The 11,119-nt window shown below is 47.5% G+C and overlaps 1 protein-coding gene across 3 annotated transcripts; it reads right to left on the bottom strand.

Annotated features, from left to right (window-relative positions):
* Positions 1-5,905: 5,905 nt before the first annotated feature.
* On the bottom strand, positions 5,906-10,482 carry SPMIP9 (sperm microtubule inner protein 9). Of its 3 annotated transcripts, none has more exons than XM_012774349.3 (4): positions 10,255-10,482; positions 9,379-9,415; positions 8,570-8,662; positions 5,906-6,448 (listed from the first exon to the last, which is right to left on the bottom strand). In XM_012774349.3, the coding sequence occupies exons 2-4, from the start codon at positions 9,403-9,405 to the stop codon at positions 6,026-6,028; spliced, it is 543 nt and encodes a 180-aa protein (XP_012629803.1). In that variant the 5' UTR covers positions 9,406-9,415; positions 10,255-10,482; the 3' UTR covers positions 5,906-6,025. The 3 variants fall into 3 exon arrangements, with proteins under 3 accessions (XP_012629803.1, XP_012629801.1, XP_012629800.1); XM_012774347.2 differs by having other exon boundaries at positions 10,178-10,261; XM_012774346.3 differs by lacking the exon at positions 10,255-10,482 and adding an exon at positions 10,136-10,245.
* Positions 10,483-11,119: the final 637 nt, after the last annotated feature.

The raw sequence follows: 11,119 nt of genomic DNA, 5'->3' as shown, positions 1-11,119 counted from the left end.
ACCCCCTGGAAACTCCTCCTTCCAGCTTAAGCCTCAGGATTACAGTCTTGGTGAATCTCCTCCCTCATCCCAATGAAGGACTGAACAATAGGTGCTTAGGAAGAGGCGTGTCACCTGACTTCAGAGTTGAAGACCTGTCCATGAGAGTAGTGTGGCTCTGTTCCCCAAGACACAGCTTCTAAGAGCCAAGACCATCTTAGCCGGGACACATCGGGATACAAGTTTAAGTGTGTATGACAGAAATGCAAATTACCAGTGGCATATACCAATGGTTCTCAACCTTGACTGGGGAGCTTTATAAATATCCAATGCCCAGGCTATACACCAGACCAATTAAATCAGAAATTTAGGAGGAGAGAACAGCCATCAGTATAGTTTTTAAAGCTTTCCAGGTGATTCTAATGTACAGCCAAGGTTAAGAAACATTGGCTTAAACAACTTGTGGTTTATTTCTATTCCACGGGACATTCCAGAGCTGGTGTGACTGCTGTGTACCACTCAGGAATCCAGCTTCCTTCTGCCATTTCACCATCCCCAGGGCATGGCCCTTACCACAAGGTCCAACGTGGCTCACAACTAGTCCAAGCAGCATGAGGGGGATTTAGGAGGGGAAAAGCACAATCCGGGTAAGGTGCACACATAAATTTGCTTATGGCCCATTGGTTGGAATTTAGTCAGATGGCCATGTTTTATGCAAGGGATGCTGGGAATTGTAGTCTTTATTCCAAGTGGCCATGCTCAGCCAAAAAGCTTAGGGATTCTGTTAATATAGAAGAGAAGATGGCTATGGGAAAGCCCTCACTTTCTCCAGGAAATTGTACATAGTGGTGAACACAGTGCCCACTGCATTCTCCTGGCTGTTTCTGACCGGCCTGTGGAGCTGTCATCCAGATAGCAACAGGGCCACCAGCGGGTGCCTCGGCCCATCAATGCAGGGCTGGGAATCTGTGCCTTAACAAGCCCCCAGGTGATGCTGATGCAGCCCAGCCCGGGGCTGGGTGTGAGTACCACTTGGTGAGGTGACTGGACAGTCCTCTCCAACTCTGCATTCTATGACCCCACTGTGTAAGTTTTTATTTTTAATTTAATTCTTCAGACAGAACATGTGTGTGGTTAAAATTTCAACAGTACAAAAGGATAGGAAGTAAAAGGTGCCTCTCCCCGCCTTGAGCCCCAGTCCTCTTCCCCAGGGCAATCGCTATTTTCGGTTTCTTGTGTGTGCTCGCACAGACCTTCCAGACCTGTGCAGTCATGTATGCAGGTGTCCACCTCTGCCACAAACGAGAGGAGATGATGCGCTCAGCTCTGTGCCACACCTTCTTCATTTTCTAACTCATAACGGCCATTCCGCATCCGTACACGTGGCTGTCTGTGTCCTACTTATGGCTGCACAGTGAGGCCAGCTGATGGACATTTGGTTTGCTTCCAGTATTTGGCAATCGTAGTACAATTAACAGTGCTGTGAATATGCTTGTACAAAGTCCTCAAATGATTCTATCCATGGGGACAAATTCCTAGGAGAAGAACTGCCGGGCTGAAGTGAAAGTGCATTCTTACCATCCAGAAAGGTTGTACCACTTTAAAGTCCTGGCAACAGTGGGTGAGAGTTGGCTTCTCCGCCTTTCCCAACACTATAGTATCAATTCTTCAATCTCTCCTGCTCTGATGGGTGTAAAATGACATCTCTTTGTTGTCTACACGTGCATGTACGTGATTATGAAGTTCAGCATCTTTCCATATGTTTGAACACCATGTGTATTTCCTTTTTCTGTTAACTTCCCCCCTTTTTGTCCATTTTTATGCCCCTCTTACTGTAAACTTCTCAATGGTTCTCTCATTCTCTCTAGATCGCCCTCTTCCCTCCCTGATTCAGGCTTCAGCCCCCAGGCACCCTGCAGGTCACCAATAATCTTGCTACATCAGTGCCAAGTCCTCAGGCCCATCCTTCCAGGCCCAGCCAGCAACAGCACCTGACCCCCTGACCTGTTGATCCCTCTCCTTCGGACACCTCTCTCCACGTGCTCTCCAGAACACCACACCCCTGGCTTTCCTCCCACCTCGCAGCTCCTTCCCACCTCCCTGATCTTTCAACCGTGACCTTTTCTAGACCTCAGCCCTTGGACAGCTTCCACCCCTTGGCAAGGGGCCAGATCTCATTTTCAGTATCATCCATATGCTGTTACCTGCCACGAGTCTGTCTCCAGCCAGCCCTGACCTCTCTCCCAATCTCTGCCCTGGGTGGCTGACTGCCTCCTCAATGCCTAGGGACATTTCAATCTTAATGTTTCTAAAAACAAACTGATCTTCCCCCCAAACCCATTTGGACTGTCGTCCTTTCCATCTCAACAAAAAGCAGCTCACCTTTCTGCTTTGAACAAACCAAAAAACAGAGTCATTGTCAATGTCACATATACTCTGCCTATCCCTCAGGAAATTCCCTGGGCTCTGCTTGCAGACACACTCAGAATCTAACCACTTCTCTGCCTTCTCGGCTTCCCAAGTGACCACTCTGGTCCACGCCATTGCCACTTCTTGCCTGGGTGATATCAGTTGACTTCGTCACTTTTCCCTTTGTCCCCTCAGTCTCTACCTGGAGACCAAAGTGATTCTTCTAAAGCAGAAACCAGGTTATGTCACCCCTTTGCTCATTGCTTTCCAGCAGCTCCGAGCTCACTCAAAATAAAAGTCACAGCCTTTATAACAGCTCGCCTGCCGCAAGACAATCCCGAGGAGGGACCCCTGTCACCTCTCAGACCTCACTCTTCTGACACTGCCTCTTGGGCCCTTGCTCAGGGTCTGCACTCCCCGGTCATTAGGTCCCAGTCCTCCTCACGTGAAAGGCTTCCCTTCTTCAAGGCTTTGCTCAAATGTCACCTGCTCTGGGGAACCTGCAGAACCTCTGCCTGGTGTCATAGCTCTCTGAGCTTCCCCACCTGGTTTGTTTTTCTCTGTTTCACTTATTACCTGCCAACATTCTATATGCTTCCCTTATTTAATTTGTTGTCGTTTACCCCAGCTGGAATGGAATCGCCTGGTTATATTATTATTTTTATTTTTGCTGTATTCATAGCACTTCAAATTATGCATGGTACATAAGCATTAATATGTGCTAAATGAATGAATGATTGAATTTTAACAATCACTTTTTCTCAGTACTGTTGTTCTTTTTCTTCAAAGTGTAGAAGGGGGCCCGGCGCCATGGCTCACACCTGTAATCCTAGCACTCTGGGAGGCCTAGGTGGGTGAATTGCTCAAGGTCAGGAGTTCAAAACCAGCCTGAGCAAGAGCGAGACCCCGTCTCTACTATAAATAGAAAGAAATTAATTGGCTAAATAATATATAGAGAAAAAATTAGCCGGGCATGGTGGCACATGCCTGTAGTCCCAGCTACTCAGGGCGCTGAGGCATTAGATTGCTTGAGCCCAGGAGTTTGAGGTTGCTGTGAGCTCGGCTGATGCCAGGCACTCGCCTAGCCTATGCAACAAAGCTAGACTCTGTCTCAAAAAAAAAAAAAAAAAGTGTAGAAGGGACCCAGATAATTTTGTCATTTAAGTTTTCCTACTTTGTTCTTTTTTTTTTGAGACAGAGTCTCACTTTGTTGCCCAGGCTAGAGTGAGTGCCATGGTGTCAGCCTAGCTCACAGCAACCTCAATCTCCTGGGCTCAAGCAATCCTGCTGCCTCAGCCTCCCAAGTAGCTGGGACTACAGGCATGCGCCACCATGCCCAGCTAATTTTATATATATATATATATATATATATATTAGTTGGCCAATTAATTTCTTTCTATTTATAGTAGAGATGGGGTCTCACTCAGGCTGGTTTCGAACTCCTGACCTCGAGCAATCCGCCCGCCTTGGCCTCCCAGAGTGCTAGGATTACAGGCGTGAGCCACCGCGCCTGGCTGTTCTTTTCTTTTTTTTTTTTTTTTTTTTTTTTGAGACAGAGTCTCACTTTGTTGCCCAGGCTAGAGTGAGTGCCGTGGCGTCTGGCTAGCTCACAGCAACCTCAAACTCCTGGGCTCAAGCGATCCTTCTGTCTCAGCCTCCCGAGTAGCTGGGACTACAGGCATGCGCCGCCATGACCGGCTAATTTTTTGTATATATTAGTTGGCCAATTAGTTTCTTTCTATTTATAGTAGAGACGGGGTCTCGCTCTTGCTCAGGCTGGTTTTGAACTCCTGACCTCGAGCAATCCGCCCGCCTCGGCCTCCCAGAGAGCTAGGATTACAGGCGTGAGCCACCGCGCCCGGCCTGTTCTTTTCTTTTTATGATTTTGTTCATGATAATTTTTTTCATAAGGTTAATTTTTTTTCAGAGACAGAGTCTCACTCTATTGCCCAGGCTAGAGTGCCGTGGCATCAGCCTAGCTCACAGCAACCTCAAACTCCTGGGCTCAAGCAATCCTGCTGCCTCAGCCTCCTGAGTTGCCGGGACTACAGCCCTGTGCCACCATGCCCAGCTAATATTTTATATATATATACTTTCAGTTATCCAGCTAATTTTTTTCTATTTTTAGTAGAAACAGGGTCTCGCTCTTGCTCAGGCTGTCCTCAAACTCCTGAGCTCAAACGATCCTCCCGCCTTGGCCTCCCAGAGTGCTAGGATTACAGGCGTGAGCCACCGTGCCCAGACTTGAGATAAATATACTATGGTATGGATATGGTTTGTCCCCACCAAAATTCGTGTTGAAATGTGGTCCCCAGTGTGGGAGTGTTGGGAAGTGGGGCCTAGTGGGAGGTGTTTGGGTCATGGGGGGCAGATCCTTCATGGACGGCTTGGTGCTGTTCCAGATGTAGTAAGTGAGTTCTAGCTCCCAAGAGACTGGATTAGATCTTGTGGGGATGCCTGCAGGAGCAGGCTGTTATAAAGCCAGGATGCCTCTCAGCTTTTCCTTTCTTCCCATGAGCCTGCTTGCCCTTGGATTGTCTCTGCCATGCTGTGATGCAGCACAGAAGCCCTCCCCAGAAGCCAAGGCCATGCCCTTGAACTTCTCAGCCTGCAGAACCATGAGCTAAATCAATCTCTTTTCTTTATAAACTACCCAGTCTCAGGTATTCTTTTATAGAAATATAAAACAGACTAATGCAAGATATTTCAACACATGCATGCTCTGATCTACTCCCCCACCCCCTCCCCCAGTTACAAGCTTCCCTCCAGCAGGGATTTACTGCTGTCTGTCTGAGACTTCAGAAGCTCTGCATCCTCTTCTGCAGAGCACCAAAGACTCAACCTCCAGTGAACTGGATAAAAGTGCAGATTCCTGGAGTTCACTCCAGACCCAGTGAATCTCTAGGTCAGCTGGGTTTTTTCCTTTGGTAGAGATGGGGTCTCACTCTTGCTAAGGTTGGTTTCGAACCCCTGAGCTCAAGCGATCCTCCCACCTAGGCCTCCCAGAGTGCTAGGATTACAGGCAAGAGCCGTTTCACCCAGCCATTTTTTTCCTCTTTTTCTTTCTTTCTTTCTTTTTTTTTTTTGAGATAGGGTCTTACTCTGTTTGCCTGACTAGAGTGCAATGGCATCATCATGGCTCATTGCAGCCTCCAACTCCTAGGCTCAAAGGATCCTCCTGCCTCACCCTCCGGAGTAGCTGGGACTACAGGTGCATGACACCATGCCCAGCTAATTTTTCTATTTTCTTGTGGAGGTGGGGGCAGGGGGTGTATCACAGTATCGCCCAGGGTAATCTCAAACTCCTGACCTCAAGCGATCCTCCTGCCTTGGCCTCCCAAAGTGCTGGGATTACAGGAGTAAGCCACCACACCCGGCCCAGGACTCTTAATTATAATAAAACATGACACAAATTTCAGTTCTGCATACACAGCGATTTTCCCTCCCTCCCTGTGCAGTGAGGATGCCGTGGCCCAGTGCAGGCAGGGGAGTCAGGTGGAATGAGCAGTCCCACTGCTGTGGGAACATCTTTCTGGTTTTATTTTCGGTTCCCTTTTCTGCACACTAAGGGCAGAGCGCAGGACATAGGACTTCCACAAGCCCTTGGAACACCCCTTGGAAGGTGTTCTCATCCTTCCTACTGGTAAAATGGCAGCAAGGGTCCCCATCGGTTCAAGATGGGGACCTTGACTGTAGGGTGATGAGGACAGGGGCAGCCGGGCAGTAGAATATAGCCTTTGCCCTCCTCTGGAGCAGGTTGGCACTCGGGCTCCAGGAGGCACGGAAAGTCGGCGCTCCGGTAGACACGGTAGGGATCGCCGTGGGCCAGGTGCAGGTGGCGGGAAGCCGGGTCTGTGAAACGGCAGGTGCGGGGGAACTTGCACTCGTCCTCCCCAGTGGCCCCGTGGTCCTGTGGCGGGAAGAAGCCAGGGATGCCCAGGTCTTTGGCAGTCATGTGGACTCTTTTGAAGGCAGGGTATCCATCCGCTAGCGTAGGGTTGGGGCTGGGGACGGGCCTATAAAACTCTTTCTGCCGCAGTTGCGCCTGGAGCTTGGCCTGCTGTGGAAACGAGTCACACGTGAGTGCAGGACTGAGCAAGGGGACAGACACCGCAGCTTTTTGGGGAAGCATCCAAGACAGAGCACAGCTTTATTTTTTAAAACTTAAAATTAGTCTTTGAGTGGTAATATATACAGCAGGGGGAAATACTGAAATAATACAAAAGAGCTTATAATAAAGTCTCTTTCCCACTCTCCTCCTCCCTGGAATCCCATCTCCAGGGGCAACCACTGTTATCAGTGTTTTCTGTACCTTTCCAGAAATATTTTATGTACATATAAACGCATGTGTATGTCTCCTTTGCCTGGTTTGTACACACACACGATGCACATTATTATATTTCCTTCTGCATTTTGCTTCCATTAAATGATGTATCTTAGAAATTGCCCTATCTTTCTTTGTATAGATCTTCTTATTTTTAGTGGGGATACTGCAGGATAGGAAAAGATTCCTGGGACTTGAAAAGAGAAAATGATAAAGGGAAAGACTAATAAATCTGACTATGTTAAAAATAGAACTTATTTATTTTTAGAAACAGGGTCCTGCTCTGTCACCTAGGCTGGAGGGCAGTGACACAATCATAGCTCACTGAAGCCTTAAACTCCTGGACTCAAGCAATCTTCCCACCTCAGCCTCCTGAATAGTAGGGACTACAGGGACATATCACCATGCCCAACTAAAGTATTTTTATTTTTTGTAGAGACAAGGTCAGTCTGGATTGAACTCCTGGCCTCAAGTGACCCTCCCACCTTGGCCTCCCAAAATGCTGGGATTACAGGCATGAGCCACCATGCCTGGCCTAAAAATAAGAATTTATATTCACTGAAAAATAGAGTACAAAGACAAACCACAAACCAGAGAAGAGTTTTGCCACATATATAACTGACAAATGAAAGACGCCCAGAATATTAAAGAACTCCTACAATGTAATAAGAAAAAGACACAAGCAATACACTAGAAAAAGGGGCAAAAGACATGAATAACTGAGCACTGGGAGGCCAAGGTGGGAGGATCACTTGAGGCCAGGAATCTGAGACCATCCTAGGCAACAAAGTGAGACTCCGACTCTACGAAAAATTAGCCAGATGTGGTGGTTCACACCTGTAGTCCCAGCTACTCGAGAGGCTGAGGCAGGAGATTTCCTTGAGTCCAGGCGTTTGAAGTTGCAGTGAACTGTGATCATACCACTGCAGTCTAACTCTGGCAACAAAGTGAGACACTTTGTTTTTTCTACAAAAAAAAAAAATCTGACAATACTAAGTAATGGCAAGATTACAGAGCAACAGAAGTGACCATCTGTTGCTGATGGTAATGTAACTTGGTCTTAGCACTTTCGAAAACAGTGATTTCACCTAATACCCTATGACAAGCAATTCCACTCCTGGGATGGATGAATTCTTGCACATTAGGATGTGGATGTGTTCCATCTTCATTGCATTTGGGAGTGAGGAAGAGTGGGAAAAAGTAAGTAACCCAAATGTCCACCAATAGGAGAAGGGGCAAATGTGTTGATGAATATTCATGCAACATCATACAACACAGCAGGAAACGAATAATATGCCATAATGCTTAGCAAAAAGCGAAAGTTATGGAAGAGTACAAATTCAATAAATAATAAAGTTTAAGAGGCAAAACTAAACAATTTGTTTAAAGAGATACATTCGTATGGGAAGAAATGACTTTTTAGAAAAACATATTAAAGATATTAACATTTAGGGGAATGATTAACCCCAAACTCAGAATATTGGCTACCTCTGGAGGTGAGGGGAGAGTTAAGCTTGGGGGGTCCACAGGAGCCCCTAAGGCACTGTAAATGTGCCATGCTTTCAGCTGGCTGATAGTGGTACACTGGTGTTTCTTTTATCAGGTTTATTTCAACTGTAAATGTATATTGTTTACAATCTCTTGTATGCATGATGTATTTGATGTGATTTTAAAATATACACATATACATGCCTGCACACGCGTGCACACACACACTCAAAAGACCTCCAAGTCAGGTCGCCTGGCTTTGGATATTGTTCCAAATAAGTGCCCAATGTCAACACTCATAATAAACATGGAATAAAGATGATTTCAGTGGACCACTGATTAGATGACAGGACCTTCCTGCCTTCCTACCTCTTGCGGTGTGATCCTGGAATATTTGTGCTTCCCATAGGGTTTGTAGTCGATCATGTAGGAGCTTTGGTATGTATCTAAATCCACTGGAGCCTAAAGCACAAAGGAAAATACAAAATGAGATCTTGCCTTGTCATTCTTCCATTTAAAGCCATTCAGTGGCTTCTCGTTGTTTGCTGGACAAAACCCCAAGTTTTGGGCCTGAAATTCAGGGGCTTTACTGATCTGGCTCCTACTGCCTTTACCATCCCACCCCCTCCCTGCCCTCTGTACTCCAGCCTCACTCCCTCCCACTCGCACAGGCCTGGCACCTGCTCTTATCTGGTGGAAACACTAGTTGCCCTCCTCACAGACTAGCAAACTCTATGTGTCCTCCAAGACCCAGAATAACGTCACTTCCCCAAAACATCTTTACCACTCTTTCATTCTCCACCTCCCTAAGGTTAAGTCATTTCTCCTCTGCTTTCATAGCGCGTTTTACATCCCTCCACTATGGCGCTCATCCAGGTGTGCTGTACTGGATTTAATGAAGCACAATACATCAAGACCTTATCTTAGGCATCTCTGGGGCCCCAATGCCCAGGATAGTGCCCAGCACACTGTGGGTGCCTACTAAATGCATGCTGAATAAATACCCAAACCCCTGAAAATTTTAGTTCTACTCTGTTGCAAAAACAAAAACCAAAAAAATGTCATTCCAGACTGACAACCAGAAGGAGCCCCAAAGAGCCTGGCCCTCCCCTGTGGCTGCTTGCTGAGGCTACCCCACCCTGAGTTGGTCACAGGGCACAGAAACCCACATCACTCACCTGTCCGGGGTACACCACACCTGACATGGCCAAGGACCTAGACACAGACAAGTTGCTTAGCCTTGCTCTGCCACAGACTGGGGAAATAGCCACTGTCCCCACAGCTGTGCCAAGTGAGCCCCCTAACCCATCCCCCCCTTCCCTGGGCTCCCACCCTGCACATCGTTCCATCATCCAGGGGCTGGTGGTGACACCAGGGATGAATAGCCTAGTGGACAAGGGGGCTGGAGCAGGACTCAGGAGGAATTAGGCTGTTTAGAACATCACATTTACCTCTCAAAAAGGTAAATCTGATCTCAGGGCAAGCAGTGTACTGGAAAATGTTTAACAACCACTTTGGGGGAGCAAATAAGCCCTGGGTTTATAGCATCTTCCAATTTCTGGGGTGTAAATGCTCCCATCACAACCCATTTCAAACTATCGACGTAATGGTGAGGTATCCAAGGTGAAGAAAGTTGCGAGGCTCTGCATCCTCAGTTGAACAATAGGACCTTGGAGGTCCAACCCCAGCCCTCATCCCCAGCCCTAAAGTCCTAGGGGAGGCCTCACTGCCCTTGTGTGCATGGACTCCCAGGTTACCGACGGGTACTCCACTGCATTCCCCAGAAACCCTGCCCTGAGCCCACCTCCCTTCAGTGGGCTGTGGCCCAGCAGGGGGGTGACCAAACCTCAACCAGCCCCTGTGTCCCCTCCTTTTTGTGCATAGGCAGCTTCTCTCTTAGGTCTAGAGACCTGCTTCAGTGCAGACAGAGCCTACCCCTCATTCTGCCAAGGCAAGACGCCGCTCCTGCCTTCCCACCTGCAGGTGTCCCTGCCACAAGAAACGTCCTGCTGCGGTGTCCCACTGCCACACCTGTCTTTGAGATGAGCCCTGACCTGAGTGTAGGAGGCTGTCTTGGTCACAGGCCCCCATCATTGTGAGGTGGTGGCAGGTCAGGCTGCCTGCGTGCCAGTTCCCCTGTCCCTGGCTCACTCCCTTTCAGTGAGTCGCTGGTGTCTCAGCACACTGGAGCCAACATGAGCCCTGGCAGCACTGGGAGGTGCCAGAGGGAGGTGCTTTCCAATACTCCATAGTATCGATCTGTTTTCAGGAGAGGGGGGTAGACAGAACCCCACGGGGTTTATGACATCAGACCACCTGTGACTGAATCCACCTGATAACAGAACCCCTCCAGGCCTCCGCTGACTGAAAACCTGGCTCAAAATTGTCAAAATCCTACCCTCTTTTCAAACTCATCAGTGACTATAATCAAAACAACAGAAAACGATAAGTTTTGATGAGGACATGGAGAAATTAAAACCATGTGATCCAAAGTTGACATACGATCCAGAATTCCACTTCAAAAATAAATTGAAAACAATTGAAAGCAGGGACTCAGATACCTGTACGCCAGTGTTCATAGCAGCATTACTCACAATAGCCAAAAGGTGAGAACAACCCAGCTGTCCATCATCAAATGAAAGGATGATCAAAGTGTGGTCTATACATACAATAGGATAGCATTAGCCTTTTTAAGAGGAAGGAAATTCTGATACATGCTACAACATGGATGAACTTTGAGGACATCATGCTAAGTGAAATAAACCGGTCAAAAAAAGACAAATACATGATTGTACTTATACAGACCAGTCAAATTCATAGAGACAGAGAGTACAATGGTGGCCGCCAGAGGCTAAGGGGAGGAAGTAACAGGAGTTATTGTTTAATAGGTGTGGAGATTCAGTTTGGGAAGATGAGAAA

The sequence above is a fragment of the Microcebus murinus genome, chromosome 3 (genome assembly GCF_040939455.1).
Source record: "Microcebus murinus isolate Inina chromosome 3, M.murinus_Inina_mat1.0, whole genome shotgun sequence".
Lineage (NCBI taxonomy): Eukaryota > Metazoa > Chordata > Mammalia > Primates > Cheirogaleidae > Microcebus > Microcebus murinus.
This window is presented reverse-complemented; position numbering and strand designations above follow the sequence as displayed.